At 56.5% G+C, this 21,518-nt stretch overlaps 1 protein-coding gene across 7 annotated transcripts in view; it reads left to right on the forward strand.

The window, feature by feature from the left end:
- Positions 1-19,307, forward strand: part of ARRB1 (arrestin beta 1) — an 82,847-nt gene extending 63,540 nt beyond the window's left edge. For 5 of the 7 annotated variants that reach the window (XM_019488287.2, XM_019488286.2, XM_019488291.2 and 2 more), the window contains 11 exons: positions 2,149-2,208; positions 3,662-3,729; positions 3,912-4,047; positions 4,564-4,648; positions 5,620-5,692; positions 7,110-7,247; positions 7,913-7,996; positions 10,093-10,116; positions 13,146-13,216; positions 13,905-13,956; positions 15,703-19,307. In XM_019488287.2, coding sequence (XP_019343832.1) covers positions 2,149-2,208; positions 3,662-3,729; positions 3,912-4,047; positions 4,564-4,648; positions 5,620-5,692; positions 7,110-7,247; positions 7,913-7,996; positions 10,093-10,116; positions 13,146-13,216; positions 13,905-13,956; positions 15,703-15,814 — 903 coding nt within the window. In that variant the 3' untranslated portion in view covers positions 15,815-19,307. The remainder of the gene's footprint in view (positions 1-2,148; positions 2,209-3,661; positions 3,730-3,911; positions 4,048-4,563; positions 4,649-5,619; positions 5,693-7,109; positions 7,248-7,912; positions 7,997-10,092; positions 10,117-13,145; positions 13,217-13,904; positions 13,957-15,702) is intronic. The other 2 variants (XM_019488289.2, XM_019488284.2) reach the window with 1 other exon arrangement.
- Positions 19,308-21,518: the final 2,211 nt, after the last annotated feature.

The following is a 21,518-nucleotide window of genomic DNA, read 5'->3' on the forward strand; positions in this document are numbered from 1 at the left end:
GCTATAGACACATTATGGCTTCATGCTTCCTCCACGTGTCATCTCCATGATTTCACTCGTAAATCTGGAACGAAAAATAAAGTCAGGCGCACGTCTCTACAAGAACAGTCACGAACTTCCCCCACTTCTGGGCTTCTGTACGGCATTTCCTCCTTCCCCTTGTCCAGCCTGGATTATTGGGCTATTGAAGGTTAAATTGAGCAGCTTTCTACTAGAGTGAGTCCCAGACATCAGCCTCGAGGCAAAAAAAACCAGTGCTTGAATAAAGCCCTCCCACCATCTTAGGGGACATTTCTGCTTTCAGGGCAGTGCTAATCGTGCTCATTAAGCATCAGGCCCCTGCAGTTCACGCAGTTTACAGCCGCTTTTTCAGCTCGCTGCAGACTGGGAGCGCATGGGAAAAGCTTCCTTTGCCTCCTTAGAATAGGAGCACGTCTTAAAATGGAAGTTAGGACTGTGCAAAACCTAAAAAGTGCTTGCTGACATGATCTATCCCCACCCTTGCTTGTTTAATCCGGCCCGACAATGTTTCCGGCAGCGTGTGCTGCTGGGTTTTGTGCATCCTTGTTCTGAATTAGAGCTGCCCTCGTGTGGGGAAGCTATTCCAGAGCTCGCAGATCGCACAGCTGGGCTGAGGTTTCCGTAGGCAGGCAGTCCGGCGTGCTTGCAAAGCACGCACCGGTCTGAGCACCCTGCAGATGCTGAGTGCAGGGGAGGAGGAGAGGTGTAGCCGGAGCAGCGGTGATACACCCAGCAGCGTCGCGTCTCTGAGCTGAGAGCCGTGCGGTGACATTAAAGGCCACACGTTGTAATAGCTGCTGTCTACGCAGCAGGGCATAGCTCACAGCCTCTACCCACCGGGCAAGGTCAAATGACAGCTGGATCCAGCACGGCTGAATTCAGCCTGGTTTCTACCCCTCCAGAGCAACTCTCTCAGGTTTAAAACAGTGTCCGATCCCTTAAACTGGCTTATGTGTAATGTCTGTCCCTAGCCTCACAGACCGTGTGTGGCATCCTTTCTTTAGGGCAGCGTTAGCCCCACATCTGGACGTGTGGGTGGCAGAGGTACTGGTTTACTGGGAAGAATGGAAAAGCACGCACCATTCCCCTTGCACGCGGCTGCGGCTTAATCCCCCTGGGATCATAAACACTCCCAAACCCTTGCAAAACAAACCGAATTCCTCCCCACCCCGCAGATTGAGGAGAGATTTATGCATGTGTAAACTCTTGGAGACTGATGGTTTAAAGGCACTGCCTCTGCACAGGAAAAGCCCTGAATCTAGATTCTGCTTAAATTGAAAAGGGATTCAATTAAGAAAGAAAATTAATTGGATCATTAAAGTCCTTAGCTTTTCTTTTATTGGAGGGAAAACCATTCCTAACCCTCCTTTAAATACAGCATTGCTGATCTCATCATAAAAACCCAGCGGTCAAACTGGCTAGACCGTGACCAACCCTTGTAATGGCTCTTTGTGTTGTGGAAGTGCCTGGAAGCCGGGAGCAGAATAAGGCCCTGTGGTGCTGGGCATCACGGGGGACATTTTCAAAAGGGCATGCAAGATTTGAGAGATTAAATTGCATTAAAAGACAACGGGATCATGAGTCTAAGTTCCCGAAGAGCTTGTGAAAATGTGCGCCTGACTTTCTGCAGTCTAATGCAGGATAGTGGCTGCTGCCAAAGCTACGCAGGGCTTTCTAAGGAGCCCTATGCCCACCTGCAGGTGCGCCTGCTGCGGCATCCCTGGGTGGCCTTGTGCTTTGGGCTTTGATGGTCCAAACTGCTGAATAGTTTGGACCATCAAAGATCTCCTGCCAGATGCAGAGCCCCGTCTCCCATGGGCGATGGGAGCACATTGCAGCTGGCAAGAGGCTGCCAGCCCTTCGCAGGTGCAGACCTCCCAGTGCCAGGGCCAAGTGCCTCCCTGGGGCTCCCCCGTTCACTAGGGCCGGATGCTGGATGCAGGTTTGGGACATTGAGGCCCCCAGGAACTGCAGGACCAACACAGCTCTTCCTTCCCCCCAAAATGCCCCCCCTCCCTCCACCCTGCAGCTTAGCCGGTGCACACGCGTGCGTGTGCATGGAGCAGAGCAGCAGGCGCGCCACCTTTCCCGGGGGGCTGGATTATTTACACCCCGTTTCTGTTTCAGATCCCTCCCAACCTGCCTTGTTCTGTCACCCTGCAGCCCGGGCCGGAGGACACGGGGAAGGTAAGTGTGCATTTGCACTCGGTTGATACCGGCTGGTAACTCGCAGCTCAGCCTGTGCGGTGTGGAGGCACAAAGACCAGATGGCTCAGATGAAACTAGGTTGCCTCCGGAGGAGGTGGGGTGCACGGGGCAGCTGCCTAGAGAGAAGGGACATGTGTTTTCCCACTGAGCAGTTTTATCCCACGCCCTTCACTTGCTATGAGAGGTGCGATCTTGCGGAGGAGACCTTTTCCTCTGGCGGGGTGGCCAGGTGGAGGCTCTGCGCTTGGGTAATTTGCAGGCTGCATTTGCTTCCACTGCAAACAGAGGCAGGTTTTCTCTGTGGACCTGTGTGTAATGGGAGCTCTCTCCCCGCTCTAGCGATGCTGGGGAGTGACATGGGAATAGCTTCACCCGTACAAACACCTCTGCAATTCCCGCAGGCCCCGGGCTGGGTTCTTCCCGTCTGGGGCAGCATCAGCAGAGCGGCAGGGGATGCAACCCCAGTGATGCCTCCGGGACCCCATCGCCCTCAGGAGCTTCCCCAGGTGTAGCTGTTTGGCATCCAGACACAAAGCAGTAAGCAACCGCGGTGAGGGGGAGACCTCAGCTCCCTCTCCCCCAGAGAGCTGGCTGGCTCTGCAGGGCACAGATGGATTGGACCTGCCCCAGCCGGCAGCCCCAGCTCCGATACACGCAGAGCAAGAGCAAACTATTTCCAAGCAGACATATTCCCAAGAATAGCCCTGTCAGACCAAAAGCTGGGTCGTCTCTGCATCAACTTGAACGATCCCAACAGAATAAAGTCCATCAGACTCGCCCCTCGTGGCGTTTGCCTGTTGTCACCCAACCGGGCGAGCGCTGCCTGTCATTCACCCTCCGCCGCGTGTGCAAACAGCCGGCAGGAGTTTTTCCGCAACGGAAAAAGTCTCATTTTCATCCCTTGTTCGCCGTTCCAACCCAGCAGCGAGGGCTTTGCTCTTCCAGAAATAACGCGCCTTTTGGATCCAGACTAGGCGCTGAAAATCTCAGGCGAGGGGTTAACTTTGCGGAAATGTGGAAACGGGCATGTCTTAGTCTGATTGCTTTGCTGCCTTAGTCGTAACGGTTGCCACAAGTCCAGGGCTCTGCTGGACATGGTTGTGTCAAGGAGCGCACAACTGCCTTGCACGCTGCGGCTGCGTGGGAAGAACCGAGACTCTCCTGGTTCAAATTCCCAGCCCTTTGCCATGTGACTGAAAGGAGAATTGAGCTGTGTAAGGCCTCGGCCCCTCAAGCAAGGGCATTAGTCCTGCATACAGCCAGCCTGGGCTAGGACAGGACCCTGTTCCCTTTTACACGCGCACACAAATCCCAGCGACCCCCTCGCTGCACACAGAGACCTCAGAGCTGCTCGAGCCCCCTGCCCTGGGGCAGTCTAGGGAGCTGGCAGCAACGGGAGGGTTTCTCCAGCCTCCTTTCCCCCGTTTTCCAGGCCTGCGGCGTTGACTACGAGGTCAAAGCGTTTTGTGCGGAGAACCTGGAGGAGAAGATCCACAAGAGGTAAAGCAGCCGACGCGTTCGCGGCTGTCGCAGGGGAAGGGAGCGGGGCAGCCGGGGGGGTGAGAGAGGGAGAAAGCACCGCGCCTCCCCGGCACTGCAAGCTGGACGTGGCCATTGCCTATGCTCAGGACCATGCTCTCGTGGAGCAGTGGCCGGCCAACTTCTCCAAACCCCCTCTGCAGGAACTCTGTGCGCCTGGTGATCCGCAAGGTCCAGTACGCGCCGGAGAGGCCGGGCCCCCAGCCCATGGCGGAGACCACCAGGCAGTTCCTCATGTCCGACAAGCCGCTGCATCTGGAGGCATCTCTGGACAAAGAGGTACAGTGCACGCTGCATTTCCCAGGGGTTGGTGCTTCCCTCAACAGTGCAGGGCCCACACGCCAAGCGCCTAATGGGCCCCCCGAGCCCTTCTAAACCCATCCAGTCCCATGCGGGTGATGCCTGGAGAACGGCACGTGCAGAGACTCATAACAAGCTGCAGCTCGTGCAGGGAGCAAAGGTCCCTAGACACCCCTGTTCCTGGGACCAAGCACAGCCCTGTGCCGAGGGGCTGGAGTAGGCACTGAGCACTAAATGCATGTGGCAGGGTGGACGGGGAGGACGGTGGTGGTTGTTGTTAAAGTTTAAAGAGGGGCAGCGATAGGGATGTCGGGGTTGCGGGTCGGGAGCAAGGGGCCATGCTGAAGCGATGGGGTCAGAAATGGGGTTCTGCTGAGGACAAGGTTGGGAAGCACTGTGTTAAACACTGATGCAAGGGGGCAGCTTCTGTTCTCGGGGAGGAACCACGTCTGGCCTCTTGCTCCTGACCGTGTCCGGGGTCCTTGCTCCCTGCAGATTTACTACCATGGGGAGCCCATCAATGTCAATGTCCACGTGACAAACAACACCAACAAGACCGTGAAGAAGATTAAGATCTCAGGTACCGAGGGCAGCCCCCTCCCCTGGCCCTTCCCAAACCACATCCCCCACCCGGCACCCCGGCCCTTGCCCTTGCCCTAGATGCCAGCCCCTGCACAGCTGAGCATCCCCGGCTGCAGCCCTCCCCGTTCTCTGTCCCAGCATCCAGGCTCTGCTTGTTGGCCCTGGCAGAGCAAAAGAGCTGTGACGTGCCAAGGGTCTGGTCCCAGCTCTGCCCCAACTCCCTCTATGACTGACCACGAGTCCGTCTCAGTGGTCCCAAATACCGCGACCCCCCAACCAGGTACGGTGTGGGCCCTGGGAGCACCATTGCTCTTGCTTTCCCCATCCCGTGGCTGGACCAGAGGCACCACCACTGGAGGCCCAATTTTCATCCACGAGGGTAATTCACCATGAGACCAGCCCTGCCGGGGCTGCGGTTGTTGCTCCTGGGCTTGGCATCTTCAAGTCCAGACCGGCGCCCTTTGTGCAAGGAGCTTGAACTTAAATGCCAGTGCCTGGGCTTGGTGCAGAGGAACGGGGGTGAACGAATGGCCCGGCTAGGCAGGTCAGGGCACATGATCCCGTTGCCTCTGCGGTTGATGTAAGGGTGTAGCAGCCTCTCTGCTTTCTCTCCTCATGCTCCTGGGTCATCGTTGGGCTGTATCAGGAGGTAGATGAGCAGGTGCTCCATGATAACTGTCTGGGCTGGGATTTCATTACTTCCCAGCTGCCAGTGCCACTGAGGTCCCTGTACCCCAGCCTTTGATGCTGCCAGTGCCATTGAGGTCCCTGTCCACTGGCCTTTGATGGTACCAGTGCCATTGGGGTCCCTGTACCCCAGCCTTTGATGTTGCTAGTGCCATTGGGATCCCTGTACCCCAGCCTTTGATGCTGCCAGTGCCATTGGGGTCTCTGTACCCCAGCCTTTGATGCTCCAACAGCCACGCTGAGCCCTAACCATTGCCTGCCCCTCTCTGCCCATGTCTCCAGTGCGCCAGTACGCAGATATCTGCCTGTTTAACACCGCTCAGTACAAGTGCCCGGTCGCGGTGGAGGAAGCAGAGTGAGTATTCCCCCACTCCATTGCAACAGTCGTTTCTGCTCTTCGTGCACCGTGCTGCACCTGGACAGCCTGGGTTTCCCAAACTTAGCAGTAATTGGGATTGTCTTGTGCTTCCTGCAAACCTGAGGTCCGTCCAAGTAGGGTTGTGACATGGTTATGTGACACATCCATGTCTTCTGGCCCATGCTTAAGTGCTCTGCGGGTAGGAGCCAGAGGAGTTGGCTTGACTCACCTGAGCTGCAGAGTGAAAGGCTGGAAAAAACACCCATGCATTTGTAATCTGAGTTTGATCTGGAGCTCGGCAACAGTGAGCACAGCCATGCTGGATGCTTAACAATAGTTTTTTTTTTTCATGGGAGTGCTTGGATTAACGTAGCGATGTTGCCTGGTGGCATTGCAACGCGGTTCGGGGTTGTACTGCAGCATCAGCTCCCGATAACACCGTATCAATAGACGGTGACTGTGCATCACTGTGGAAACACCTGTTGTAAGAAAATGGTTCTGGGCAGTGTCGGGGTTGGTCACGAACCTGTTCCTCTACTCCGGGATTACTTCATTCCCCAGAACAAATACCGCCCGGCATGGGTGGATCTAGGATTTTGTAAAGAGGGGGTGCAATGGTGAGGTGCATCAATGCCACACTTATTTTTCTCCAGATAAAGAGACACTAGAAGATTTACTAAAATGCTAAGGGCTGAGCACTACATTATTCAGTTTAAGATCAAAGCAAAATTAAAATACGTTACTGGACTGTGCATTAATTGGGTAGATTATCAAGTTTTAAAAAAACACAACCACCTCGTTAAATTAGTCAAAATAGGCCTGTAGTCATAACCGTTACATGCACCTCCCTTATTCAGACCTGTAATACAAAACCTTAGCCTACTGGAGCATTGTAACCCTTTACTGTTATTCATTTCAACACCTGAGCTACTATTCACCTGAGTTAATGTGGCCACACCTGAGTGAAGGTTTTTCGCTAGAACTAAAAACAGGCGGCAGGGCTGTGAAAAAGAAGAGGCATGTCCCCAGGAATGGCTAACAGACAGCAACAGGGCAAAAGAAAGGATAGCTTGATTCATGCAGCAGCCAGACCATGGAAAAGGAGAGAGTCGTTAACAGAATGGATGCATTCAAAGTCCCGCCACTAGTTCTCGCAGGTACAAATTTGGATGTCACTGAATCGAGAGCACGTGGCTGCCTCCAGGTGCATTAGGGCCACGTCAGGTGCCATGTGCTGATCATTAGTGGGGATGGCCCGGGGGGGGTTGTTGACCATTGCACTGGGCTTCGGACATCTTTTTTTCTCCCCGGGGACTGGGAGCCCTGGGGTTCTCCAGCCCAATGGTGAGATGCAGGGTCCTGGTTTGGGCCCTCGCAGTAGCTCAGTCTCATTCCCGCCTGTTGTCATCCGCAGTGACATGGTGGCTCAGAGTTCAACCTTCTGCAAAGTCTACACCCTGACCCCGTTCCTCGCCAACAACCGGGAGAAGCGCGGCCTCGCCCTGGACGGGAAGCTGAAGCATGAAGACACCAATCTGGCGTCCAGCACCCTGTGAGAGCTCTTTCCTCCCTAGGCTGCATGTCTACAAGGGGCTTGTTCCCCCAGCAGTGGGGGTGGGTGCCTAGGGAATGACTTCCGTCATGAATTGGGGTTGGACTACATGACCTTTGCGGTCCCTTCCGGCTCTTGGATTCTCTGATTCGGTCAAGACTTGACCAAGGACATCGTCCAGCAAAGCACATAAGCTACCTGGCTTCACCGGGCCTGCCCATATCCCTGCATGCTTTGTTGAACTGGGCTCTAAAATCTCTGTATTAGCAGTACCTAACAGATTTAGGAGCCCTGCTCTGGGTATCCTGGTTTGGAAATGCGGGCCAGTGTTTGTTGCTGGTCACTGTTTCTCTCCGTCAGCCCATGTTGGTGGAAGGGGTGCCGGGAGTTGCGTAAGCCTGTTTTGGCTCCAAAAAACCCCATTTTGGCTATTCAAGTTAGGGGCCTGCAAACTGAAATTTCCTGGATTTGCCACTGCCTTGCGAAATAATGATGCTCTGCAAAAGCCTGGCGAAAGCTTGGGCATTACGACCGGGCCTGGCCTGCCATGTGGGCGTCTGGGTGTGTGGGCAACACCCGCGGGGACGTTCCCCACTTTCGCAGAAGCTGAAGTGAATAACTTGAATATTTCCTTACCAATCCCCCCCATCTGTCTTTGCTTCTAGACTAAGAGATGGAGCCAACAAGGAGATCCTGGGAATTATTGTCTCCTATAAAGTGAAAGTGAAGCTGGTGGTATCCCGGGGAGGGTGAGTGTCATTTTTTCCTTGGGCAGCAGTCGCATCTGATCAGCCACCCCTCTGGCCTGAAGGAGGGCTAGAAAGGCCCAGCCAGTTTATCCAACCACTTTATGCAGTGCCAACTCCAACCAACTGCAATAAGCCCTTTGTGCCTTTCATCTGAGGATCTCAAAGCACTTCACACGCATCCATTAACGCTCACGCCGCTTGTGCGGGTGCCTTGCCCAGGGTCATGCCAGGAAGCAGTGGCAGAGGCAGCTCTAGACCCAGGTGCCCAGGCTCCTTCTCACCTTCCATCACTTTGTTGGCTCTCTCTGGCACTCTCACGCGATTGAGGCTTGGATTTGCTTGGGTACCGATGACCTCCAGCCCTCTCCCTCTTTAAGCCGCAGCTGGGGAGGAATCTGTGAGGGCAAGTGACCTTCATCATCAATGGAGCTAAGTGTTTTGACTCCAGCTATGCCTGGCAAAGCCCCAAAGGAGCTTGCTGCCAGGCCAGGACAGTAGATTTACCAAACACCTTTGGCTTGCTGCATCCAATGCTGCCAGGGAGCTGGGCGCGCAGCGCGAGTTCCCTGCCCCATCAGGAACAAAAGGGAGAGCGGCAAGATGTGCGATCTTCTCAGTACATGTCCTGCAAGAAGAGGGGCTGTCTGTGCTGCACGGCCTTTAGCAACTCATTGCAGCAGCTGCGGGGTGCAAAGCTGAGCCCCCCCACGCTAGGACTTGCAGCTTTTAGGGAGCATCAGTGCTATGGGAGACGGGGCAGGACTATATGTACCCATTCCTTCCTCAGGGTGGGTGGGATTCAGCGCTTTTCTCCCTGGAAAGAAGCTTGTGAAAGGGCCAAGGATGAGGCGGCTCGGAGCAAGCACAGAGTAGTAGGGGCGGTGAGTGATTCCGGGGTAAAACCCAGGCCAGAAGCCCCTGGCCCTGCTGAATTACCAGCCAGTTTTACAGCAAAGGGGTGTTGGGCTTCGGTTCCACTGGCATCTTGATCTGGTTGTTGGAAAGGGAAATCACGGCTACAATCAGCCTCCAAAATACAGTGGTCCTCTTGAGGGGGCCTGTCCCCAGGACCTCACCTGGAGGCCCCTGGACTTCTCCCTTTTCCATTCAGCAGCTTTCTTCTGATACAGACTATGGGGAGAGCAGCCGTTCCCCTAACAAATAGGACTGGGACCCCCCCCCCACACCGTTCTCTCCCAGCTCTGTCACTGGGCTGAGTCGCAGCCACTCTTTAGGCCTCAGTTTCCCTGCCTGTGAGATGGGGGCATCTCTGGCAAGCACATGGCGAGGGAGATGACGTGCTTTGAGATGCTCGGGGTGAAGGCAGGGTGGACTACAAAGCACACGTCCCCTCCTCCAGAAGCCTGGTTGTGAGCGCAACTGGAGCAACCTCCTCACACGCCCAAGCAGGGAGGGACCAGGGACCCTCCAAGGGAGCCCCTGCCCCCCGGATGTCACCGTGCACCGAGCACATACAGCCAGGGAGATGGCTCAAAGGCAGATGCTCGGTGACGGCAGGCCATGGGGACCGCGCAGTGGAGGAGACTGACCTGCAAACACCCCAGCCCTGTCCCCGTGCCCTTTGGCAGCTCTCGCCCCGTGGTGCCAAGCAGATGCTGGGTCCTTGCTGGCCAGTCTGGGTCTCGTGCAGTCCCTTTCCGGGTGCGGGCAGCTGGTTGGAGCTGCTCTGGCCTCCCAGTTCCTTGCCTGCCTGTGTTTCCTGGGCCCCGTCCCGGTCACCTGGATGCAGCCAGTCTTCTCGCTGGCGCTGCCCTTGCAGGATTGACCCCCTTCCCAGCCAGTGCTGTTCACTCTGCAGTGCCATGCACCAGCCCCTCGCCTCATCCCCGTGGCTCAATCTCTCAGGCCCAGTCCCGGAGACAGATATCCCCTGCCCTAAACTGAATGCCACCCCCTCACCGTGGCAAGCTGTGGGCTGGACACGCACCTGTGCCGTGGTCCTCCTGTGTTTGTCGAGTCGAGCACCGTAGCGCAGGGACTGGCGGTCTGGGCTGTTTCCTGCTCTCAGGGGTGGGGGCTGCATGCACCTTTGATTAACGGGTGACTAATTCTCTGTCTCCTTTGACTAATGCCAGCCTGCTGGGAGACCTTGCATCCAGGTAACACCTTCCAGCTCAGCCAGCACGGCCATGCCTGGCAGCCGGCTTTCTCCCTCCTGGTCTTTCCGCTCCCTCCGTTGCCCTCGTCATCCCTCGCCACGTGTTTCTCTTTGATTTTATGCCTTCATTCCCTGCCCCAGAGCCAGGCTTTCCCCCTGGACTGCTGCAGGGGCGACAGGCTCTTGCAGATAATCTCTCCACTTGCTTGGTCCCGTATCGCTGAGACGGGAAGGCCGTGCTCTCCGCTGGCTGGGAGACAGAAGCGTGCACGGTCACCGCTTACCGGCAGCATCATTGCTGCCTATTTTGTGGTCGTGCGGCCCCGTCGCCGACTCCCCCGAGTGACAGGGTGGGATAGGGAAGATCTGGCTCTTCACTTCTTCCATGCTACGGACCAGTTTGCAACCTGTGCCCACCCATCCCTGTGGGCCATAGCTATCTTGGAGGCCACCTCTCCCTTCCAGACTATTGCAGCAGACAGCTGATGGCTGTCACAGGAGTGGGCTCTCACTAGCAATCAATACAAGCTGAAGTCTTCCCGGACCTGTCTCCTTTATTGGAGTTTTTCTTGCAATAAAGGCTGCACGTCTTTTTTGGAGCAGCCAACTCTGTGCCCCTGCTCCCGTGGCAGTGAGGAAGGAGCAGGTGATTCAGCTCCTTTGGCACAATTGCCCATGGGTGATGTATGCAGCGGGGCAGAGAGGATGAGGCCCTGGAGGCTCGAGGGATGCTCTGGCCTCATGCAAAAAGCTGCCCACAGCTGCCCAGCTGCAAACGGTCACGGGGGGGATGAGGAGCTGAAGGTGGCTGGAGGTGATGCCAGCTGCTCCCCTCCCTCGTGGGCCTTATCCAGATGACCCAGTGGTTTCCAGGCTTGGGAAAACCTATTAGCAAGACTCTGTGCACAGGGCACGGTGTATTTCTCCCACCGCACGGCCCCTGAAACCCTTCCTGTTCCCTTTATGCCTTTCGCTCAAACAACCAGTGGAGAGAAATGAGACCGCGTGACTCGGGCGAGCCGTGGCGCAGCACGACCCTTGATAAGAGGTGGTTGAAAGAGACCTCCCGTGGGCACCAATAAAGTGGTGGAAGGATTTAGGACCCAATGCAAAGGCCCAAGCCCATTGCGTTGTCCTTGCCACGTCGGTGGTGGAAGGCAAGCTCTCAATCTGTGGCAACCGTCTCGGGCCGTACCTGGCTGCAAAACCATCTTGTCGGGGGCGGGAGGAGACGATAAGGCAGAGAGAGACACGGATGTTGTGCCGTCTCTGTGGTGTGGAAGCCGATACGGGGGATGGCAGCCATCCCGTGGGGCTGCAATGACCTTTCATCCCATGCCACAGCTTTTGACTGCTCTTCTGAGCCATTTGGACTCTAGGAAGGCTTCTCAGGCTAATTATTTAATTGGCTGCTAATTGATGTCAATTCAGTTTGCAAATTGAATCGACAAGGGCAGGCTGCGGATCTTGGCTCCAGGCTCTGGGCGAGGTGCTTTGGGCTCACTTCCCTTCACATCCTTTTCACCCCCCTTCCTTGCTTGTGGCCTCCTGCTTCCTTGCATGCTCTGTGCTACCAGGTAATCGCTGCTAGGAATTAGGACCTGTTGCTGATGATGGTGAACCAATCAAGGCATAAAATCAAGCCCAGCAGCCTAGACGTGTAGGTCTCTCACAGCATATTTCCCGCGCTTGCCTAGGCCCCGAGTCACTCGTGCTGTATCGTGAAGGGCACCCATCGGACATGCCGAAGCGGAGCGAGCAGGGCAGTCTGCATCTCCCACATCTCGAGGCATTGCATCCTTTAAATGGGAGCTAGGCATTAAAAACTAAAGCCGTTGTTTTCCTTCTCTTGGAGGTTTGCAAAGAATGGCCCGTCAGCAGGCTCTTTTTGAGCTGACCGCCCTGGGAGCTCCTTCCAAGACTGGGGTTAAGGGGGACACGACAGGATGCTTTTCAGTGTTGAATACCTCCGCTTCCATGATGTGCGATGGATGCCCTTCGTCCGCACACAGCTCAGTTTGCTGTGCGGGTTAGCATGGCTCTGAGTGGAGAGGCTGCAGTGATGGGCACTGTAAATCCCATCCCGCCACGGCCTCGCTGCACCCATCACTGCACGTCGCTGCGAACATTGCTGCCTTTTGCTATGTGCTGCTCCCTAAAGGAAAAGCTTCGGAGTAGCAGCATTTTGCAGACATGCTTCCCTCCTGGGATGCCGCCCTGTTTGGTGAAGGGGGTCAGACGGTGCCTAGGCTTGGCGAGGCGCACGCTGCCAGTTTGGGTTGAGTCCTGCTGCTAATCATCAGCTCTTGGGTGGTCCCGCGGGTGGAGCTGGTGGCCTCGGTCTGTCCCTTAGGAGACAAATGTCCATGCAATGAGGCTGCTGCCGCAACTGGTCCCCAGGGGAGTGGATCGGGAGATGCAGTGATGGCCCGGTCCAGCCTCTGCTCCATCTGTGCATCTTCTGCACCTAAACAAGGTGACAGGCTCCCAGGCTGGTGGCTTGCCCTCTCTGCTGGGTCAGGCTGATCCACACCTTGTTCTGCTACCAGCAGAGTCTCTGCAGAGGTGTGAGACGGGGACCGTGAGCCCAGGACCTGCATGCTGCTGGTTTACATGGCTGGAGTGGGGGGGCAGGATCTGGTCCCTCTGTCTCTTGCACTGAGTCCAGCTAAAATGAACCTTCTTCCATTGGAGAAACCTTTCCACTCGTAGACTCCTGCCCCAGTCCTGCGCTCCATCTGGCAGAGCCCCGAGGGCTATGGTAGCGAGCTGTGCTCACAGCGGGCTGTAGGCAGCCCTGGCCATCCCATGCCCATGCCCATCAGGGCTGGCATGCCCATCAGGTGCACCCATGCCCATCAGGGCTTGCATTGTAGGGGCAGAACTTAGGCCTCAAGGGTGCAGAAGAGATGGTTGAACTTAAAGAGATGCTGTCTCTGGCCCTTGTCCACAGAGCCAGGTAGCCCTGGCCCCCGCAGGTCCACATCCCGGAGACTTGCCCTCTCATCCAGGTCTTTGTGTCCGTTGCAGCGACGTGGCGGTGGAGCTGCCTTTCACACTGATGCATCCGAAACCCAAGGAAGAGCCTTTGCACAGAGAGGGTGAGTTGAGCCCCTTTGAGATCTTTCCTGGCATCTGACTGTGCTCTGGGCCAGGGATGGATGGCGGGGTCTGGGTGGGTTCCCTAAAGCAGGTGGTATCCCGCACACCAAAGGTGTCGCACCACTGCTTGTGCCTTTTTTGAGCCCATGCTACGCAGCAGCCGGGGTGCGGATTGGTAGCCGTAGGAGGTGTGCAGGCCCTGCTGAGCTGCGTCCTGTGGTCGTTAGAGACCATGCGGCACATGCAGTGACGTGCAAAAGCCTCTTTGCACGTGTGGACAGTGCAGCGGGGCGGCCCAGGTCCCCTGGCTCCGCAGCAGGCTTCTCCCAAAGCCTCCATGTAGTTTGCCATAGGAAAACCAACCATCTCCCAATGGATAGGGAAGGTCACTTAGCCCCTGTCATGTTAAGTGCAGCGTTGTGGCCAAAGTGTCCCCTCCTCATTGCTGCCTTGTCTTGCACGTGCTGGTTGCTGCTTTCCACTCCAGAGGCAGTCACCTTTCAGTCCCAGCCTATTGCACTTGAGACTAAACCTCTCCTGTTGACTTCCAAAGCAGTTTTGCCTCAAGTGGGATGTAGGCTCATTTCCATAGCTCGGGATGCTGTGGGCGGTGAGAAGCCGTGTGCAGGTGAATTATTCTGTTGTTTTTCCAGCAATTAACCCTGTGCAATAATTCCCTGTGTTTAGTTCCAGAGAACGAAGCTCCCATAGATACAAATCTCATAGAGCTTGATACAAAGTAAGCTGAAACCTCTCTTGGTTTATATCCGAATGCTGAATCATTTGCGTATAATCAGAGATCAACTCATTTGCATGAAACTCAGTAACCAACTAACTCATCTAGACATAGCGCCGTCACTCTCACCTCCATGTAACCGATGATGGTTAACGAGCGTGCGCGCAACATCTGGTGCACGTGTTGCATGCTGCTTTTCTTTCCCCTTTGCATGATTGCAACCGTGCTCTTGCCTGTGCTTCGCCCTAGGAAAGTCACCGTGAGAAGGCACCTTCCATCACGCCGAGTGCCTTTGCTGTCTTGTCTCCATGTGATTGTGTGGTCCCGGCTGGGCTGGGCTCAACGCGGTGGAATACGACTTTAGGGAGCGCAGCTTGCGGGCGATGCTTAAGAGCTGTGAATCAAATCATAGACTGTGCAGGAGGGCCTAAAATTTGGCCACCGATTGCAGAGAGGGGCTCAGCTCCTGCCTGATCTCACTGGCTGCAGCTGCAGACCCGGAAGCTTAGCACGTCCCCAACTTCCAGCTGATTTGGGGCCTTAGGTTGGGTGTTTCAGAGGTCTGGGCCCAGTTCAGGGCAGCCTGAAGCAGGTGCTTGGTAACTCGGGTTGGTGGAACCGGCGTCTGAATGAGCCAAAGGGGCTGCCTGGCACCTTTGAAAATCCAGTTGCTCCCTTAGGGGCTGGGAATGAGCTGTTAGGGTTGGGCTTTCCAAAGCCCTATTGAAACTACCACCCAGGGGACTTCTCTTTGCGGTCCGATTTTGGACGCTCGCTCTCATAGGATGCGATTGTGCAGACGTGGGACGTCCATTAAAGTCAGATTCCACCGTGTTCCCCCCCTCGAAGGGCAGCCTCCTCTCAGGTCTCCTCAAAGCTGCAAAGGCAACTTAAATCTAGAGATCGATCAAAGCCAGTTCCCAGCTGAGCCCTGGGGCAGCTCGTTCTCGGTGCGAGGTGGAGGTTCGGGGTGCTCTGTGTCACAGGGCTGTTGCAGCCCTCGTCTGCTAGCTCCTTCTCCCTCCGCTGCTCCCAAACTCCGTGCGCCCACGCTAAGAGCTGGCCCCGTCTTTTGGGGTGTGCTAGCTGGAAGTCTGCTATGATCCACCCCGGTCCTGGGGGCCTGCAAGCCCCCCGTTCTGCAACACATCCTTGGAGAAACCTTGTTTCGGCTCAGTTGCACAGGAGTGCCGTGCCGTGCCTCGTTGGCCTGTGCCTAGGTCTAGCCCATGCTCAGATCCTGCGTGCTGGCCGGGAGAGCCACAAATTGCCCTGACCCTCGGGGTGCAGCTTGGATGCCCTCCCTGCTCTCCCCTCCTGCCCACTTCCACAGTCATCTTGTATGGGACCGTTTCTAGCGGTACCTAGCAGGGGACCAGTCCTTGATGGAGGGGGGTGATGACAGACGGATGCTGCCCAGACGAAGGACAGGCAGACCTTGGGCCTTGCAGGCTCCGGTCTCCACTTTGCAAGCAGTTTGCTCTTGTACGTGACCTGCTTCCTCGTGCTGCACCCCTAAACCCGCCGCTCAGCAACATTTCTCTGGAGCAAGTGCAGTGTCTGCCATCGAAGGGCAGGACCCCCGCTTTGAGCTGGCTCTGTTGCATGCCCTGTGCCCAGTGTTTCTTTATGCACCATGCCCGGCTCTGCCTCTCGCACGCATTTCTCAGCATGGCCTCGGGTGCCCCACCACCATGACCCTTGCACCCCCCTGCCCCTATAACGCTCCTGCCTCGTGTCTCCCGCTAGTGACGACGACATCGTGTTCGAAGACTTCGCCCGGCAGAGACTGAAAGGCATGAAGGATGACAAGGAGGAGGACGAGGAGGGGACGAACTCGCCCCAGCTGAACGACAGATAAACAGGCGTCTCCTCCAGGTGCCGCGCGGTTGTTCCCGTAACGCCTGTGCATTGGGCTTCTTCTCTTTTGTATGATTTTTGGTTTTTTTTCTACATTTACCGGGAGCCTCTGGGTTGTGACAGCACTTCCCCCTTCCAGCTGTGCCATAGCTATCACCTGCATCTCGCTACCTAGGCTGAAGTCTCGTCAGCTGCCTCTGCGGCGCCGAGGGCTGGATCCTGAGGGGCGCTTGAGCCCGTGCTCCGCGCCCCTCAGGACGGGGCTCCCTCCAGCTCCCGGCCCGCGGGGCGACCGCAGAGCAGCCGGGCTCAGCCCTTTTGTATGACCTGCATCTTTTCTGCGTTTGTAGAGTCGGGGGGATGCCCATCTTTGTGATGAGGGAGGAGGGGATGTCGTGAGCGATGGGGAAGACGTGGGTCGGAGCCCCCCCCGTGCAGCCGGCAGGGCTGGGCTCAGCAAGTCCCTGCTAACAGCCGGACGGGCTCTTAGCACAGACCCCCGGCCCGCAGCAGGTCACCTGGCAACCCCAATTCTTCAGCCAGATGTTTCCCCTCTGGTCTCGGGTGAGGAGGAGCAGGACAGCGTTGCCCGCTGTGCAAGGGAGAGCAGACACAGGTGCATTAGGAGCGCTGGTTCTCAGGCCAGAGGCCATGAGGCTGCTACTCCATCAGCGGCGTGGCTGATTTTCCAGGTGGTCTCCCCCAAACGCTGAGCTCTGAGATGACATGCTCCCACCTGCTTCTCCATCATGAGACCATCTCCTTAAGTGGCTTGCAGGTGTAACCCAGGCCTCATCCCTCACCACGGCATCTGCCGTGGAGCCCTGCCAGCAAGGAGCCCCTTAGTGTTAGGGGTAAGTTGCGGGGTGCAGAGAGGCAGACTGGAGCAAACGTGGGTGCTGGAGAGGAATGGCTCGACTCAGCCACGGGAAACCCGCCCTGCGGTCCCACCTCGTGATGCTCTTAGCCCTTAGCAGCCTGGATGGTCTCACGTCCCGCAGAGAGGAGAACATCTCTGCGGGTCCGGCCTCTCTCCAGTGCTCACCATCACTCGCGATGTCGAGCCAAATCTGCCCCAGTGCAAAGCCACTTATGGCAGGGCTGCTGCTCCCTGCTCCTTTTGCCCCGGGGATATCCGTGGCTTGGGGGCAGGCAGGAAGCTGCTGCATGGGGTGGAGGGCTGGGTGGTGACTGACATGGGGCAGTGCAGTGAAGCAGCCCCATGACTGTCAACCCCACCCCGTGGCCATTAGCTGAGCAGCCACGTACCACCCTGGGCTGCCTCTGATGCCCCTGAGACGGGGTTATGGCGTGTTTTTACCAGGAGGGCTCTGCACGAGGCATCGGGCTGCTCTCCCAGGGGGCTGAGAGGCATCGGCTCATGCAGCATTTCCCATGCCGAGGGAAGGGCTTTGGAAAGAGGGTTGGGACCAGTCGGGCGCTGGGTGGGGCTTCCCCAGAGTGTCTCCTGCTTCCCTGCAGCTTTGCTTGAAGGAGGGCAAGATCTCCATGAGCCTTGTAGGAGCAGGACTGGGCCCCTAGGGCAGGTCAGCTCTTCTGCAGGCCTCTCTGCATCGTTGCTTAGTGGAGCAGGCTGCATCCCAAGGCCAGTATCTGGTGCACAGGACAAGGAGCAATGGGCTCAAGTTGCAGCAGGGGAAGTTGAGGTTGGATATTAGGAAAAACTTTCTCACCAGGAGGGTGGTGAAAGGTTGGAACAGGTTACCCAGAAAGGCGCTGGACTCTCCATCCTTGGGGGGTTTTAAGGCCCAGCTAGACAAAGCTTTGGCTGGGATGATGCAGTCGGGGCTGGTCCTGCTTGGAGCAGGGGGTTGTACTAGATGTGATCTCCTGAGGTCCCTTCCCACCCTCATTTATATAATCCTACGTGGTGTAGGCTCCAAGCTGAGCAGATCCTATGCCTCTGATCTGAAGGACACTGGGCTGGAAGGTCCTTGGGTCTGACTTGGTCTGGGGCATCTTATGCTGCCAAGGGACCCGTGCAACGGGGGGTGAGAAGCAGAGCTGGGGAGCCCACGGGGACTGTGTCACTTTGGATGTGAAGAGCACATGGACGGCTCCACGCTGGGCTGAACTCCCGACACTGGGAATTGCTGGGCACCCAGAAGCACCAACCTGCCAGGAGCCTTTTTGAGACCTCTCTGCATTGGGTCTGACATGAAACCAGCAAGGCAAGAGGCTCAGGAAAAACGCAGCCTTTGTGGAGTCCTGCAAAAGGTGTAACTTGGCATCAGATCTGAATAGGAGCACAAGGAGGTTGGGTTTTAAGTGGCTCAGCTGGGGTGCGAGCCATGGAGCGGATGCTGTGCTCATTTGAGGTCGAATGCAGTGTAAACCCCCTGCGTTACTCCCCAATGACGCCCACGTATGTAAGAGCAGGAGGGGAGCTGGCCTAAAACCAAGCTGCTAGACTGGGAAAGCAAAGGTTAGCTTTCATGTAGACGGGCGTCCATCCGGAGTGACTCCATCAAGAAAAGCGGATGCAAATGGGGCGGGAGGGGAAACAGCGCTCCGGGGGAGCAATGCCGTACCCGGCAGCCTTGTGCGGTAGCTTAATAGCAACATCTTCAGGCTGGGGAGAGCCAAGCAAAGGGCTGGTACATAGCAAACTGCAGCGGCACTCCCCATGTCCCCGCTGCCTGGGGGAAGTCACTGGCAGGTTAGGCAGGGCACGCGGTGCCGGGTGGAGGCAGCGGTGTGTGCAAAGCAAGTGGAAAGGCGGTGGTGTTGGCCTGGGGAGTGCTTGGGAGAAGCTGGGAGCCCGCTGGGCCCGATGTTGGAATTACACCAGGGATGAATGTGACCAGGTGAGCATCCCTTAGGGCCTGATCCTGTGAAACCCCTGAATAAAAAGACTCTTGTTGACGTCTACAGCCTCCAAATCGGGCCCTTAGCTGTGCGCAACAGCACAGGGGGGCTTGGGGACCGGCGTCTGCAAATGCAAGTGGCTGACGGGCCCCGATCCCAGGTGCTCTTACAGCCACGTGCGCTTGCAGCCGGGCTGTGGGGCCGGTCCCGGCCCAGGGCTCAGCAATTCCTTGAGGAATGGCATTAGGTGAGAGTCGTGATGGTCCATCCTCTGGGATGGGCACCGAGTTCACAGCACTGGGAGCTGGAGAGGCCCTTCAGGCACCCACCGCAACCATCCCCGAGCCGGCCACGACCTCACCGAGGCCTTGTTCTCCTAAAAAACCCTTTTCCCTTGAATTATTCAGCCGTTGCATCTGGCGTGAAGGCACCGCGAAGACCCATCTGTACATACCCATCACGGGGAAGCCAGTGCGAGACAGAGAGAAAACCAGCCTTTGCTATTTTTAGGTGACCTACTCGGGCAATGTGGTACTTTTTGTAAAGTGGTTACTTTGTACTGTTCATTGATACTTGCTTCGTTGGGTCCCCTCCTGTATCCGTGACCGTCCCGTGTTCTGTCAAATAAATTATTCTAGTTTATTAAACTTGGACGAGAAACCACAGCCCGGTGCCCGAGGGGGTTCTTTCGGCTCTGAAGGGCCCCAAGGTATATTAGCACCTGCCGGGTGCCTGCCGGACCCTCGTGTTCAGGGGCCAGTCCTGGGCTTGGTCACATCGGTATAAACTCTGGAGAAACCCACTGCCTGGCATGGGGGTTTTGTGGTTTTACACCAGCGTAACCGAGCACAGGCGGGGCCCAGCCGGTCTTCAGTCGCTGAACCTAGCTGGGATCAAACCCATCTACAGGGGGACGTAGGATGGGCTAACCTCATTTCTAGGACTGGTAGTGGGTGTCTCTGCCTTGACAGAAAGCAAGCCCCCCAGTCCATACCAGTCTGACCGGGAGGGTGGGGGGGAAGTCCTTCCTGACTCCAGATGTGGTGGTCAACACACATGTGGTGGTGTCTGTGCTGGGTGGGAGGCAATAGGAGCACTAGCTGCAGAGCTGGGCGTGGGAGCTGAACACGTGGGACTCGCACTCAGGTCCAGGAGGGCTGGGCCACGGCAGTAGGGTAGGACAGCAGTAATAAGTGTGGTCTGAGGATGAAATATGCCACTCTTGGGCAGCCCCGCAACTCACTGGATGATGCAGGTCCTGCTGGAGCCTGGTTATTTGATCCGTGGAAACCGTGTTCCCCAATAAAGCTTCACGGCTCTGGCACAGGGACTGGCTGGGAGGTCTCCCAGGAAAGATGTCTATTTAACCACTGTGATGGACAGCCCCCATGCCCCGGTGAGTGCCCAAGACCCCTGCAGATGTTAAGGCTGGTCCGTGGAAGCTACCAGGAACATCGTGCTCCCTGCTGGCCAAGTGTTAAGAGCTGCAGCATCTGGGGCAGGGTAAGTGTTATCCCAAAGACCGGGGGAGTCCTGGGGACTCCTTCCTCACCTTTGCTGGTAGCTAAATCTTCAAGGCTTCTAGAGGAGAGAGGGGCATGTTGGGCCCTGGTTCCCGGAGGTGTGGATGGGACCTTCCTGGCTGTTAGCTTCCCATCACCTCGCTTGCATGTGCGCTAGGGCACCCGCCAGCACCGACTGCCTCCTGGTCCCCCAGATACCACGCCCACTGCATAGCTGCCTCCCCGGTGAACGAGTAAGAGAGACCACATCCAGAGAGCAGACTCCGGCCAGCTGTCGCTGGGCCTCATCACTCAGCCATGAAGGAAACACGGTCGCCCAGCACTCCTAAACCCAATGCAGGCAGTGGCAGATGGCAGCAACCCTGAGGGCCGAGCCGTGCAGGCTCTTTGCTCTGGCAATGACAGTGTGTGCATGCCTGCACTTGCATGTGTGTGTATGTGCATGTGTGCACGTGTGTGTGTGTGTGTGTGCGCATGTTCATATGTGGGCATGGGCATACTTGTGCACGCGTGGGGGCATGCATGTAAGTGCGTGCCTGCGTATGCATGTATGTGTATGCAGGTGTGTGCATGCACCTATGTGTATTTGAATATTTGTGTGTGCATGTGCACATGCATATGTGCACACATGCATGTGTACACATGTGTGCAGGCATGTGTGCGTGCACACATATGCGTACTTGCAATGATTCATTCATCTATGAATCTATGAATCTATATTTGCGTGCTCGTGCCTGTGTGCAAGAACCCTCCCTGAGCAGCTGTGGGACAATCTCTCACCCTCCTGCTTGCAAACAGAGCGAGATCGGTTCACCCTCTTTTCCCGAGTGCTGCTCATAGTAGCGCTCCTCTCCCTAGAGGCACCGGCCCCCTCAGGGCTCATGCTGCACCTGGCTCCATGATCCCCTGGATTGCACGGCTTGAGTGGGTGGTATTTCTCACTCCTGAAATCACGAGTTCAGGAGCTGCCTGCAGTTGCTCTGCGTTGTTGTAGAGAGACTAAGAAGGCCAAGCCAGCCCAGCTCAATCGGCACGATAACCATGATGCCAAAGGAGGAGAAGCAAGCAGCCCAGGATATTACCCACTGCCCACGCTGAAGGACGGGGGTGTCAGGGCAGCTGCAGCCCTGAGACCCAGCCAGCTTCACCCAGTTCATAACATCCCCTTAGATTCAGACCCAAATAGCCCACAGTTTCCCAAGCCCAACCTCAGACTGCGACTGTTTCCTTTTATCCCGTGCTCCAACACCATTGACCTCCCACAGATGCCCACTGTAAGAGAACGTGTCCTGTGGACGTTGCACTTGTTCACTTGCTTGCTCCCCCATTTTTTACTCATCTGCTATGTCTTGA

This window comes from Alligator mississippiensis, chromosome 1 (genome assembly GCF_030867095.1).
Source record: "Alligator mississippiensis isolate rAllMis1 chromosome 1, rAllMis1, whole genome shotgun sequence".
Taxonomy (NCBI): Eukaryota; Metazoa; Chordata; order Crocodylia; family Alligatoridae; genus Alligator; species Alligator mississippiensis.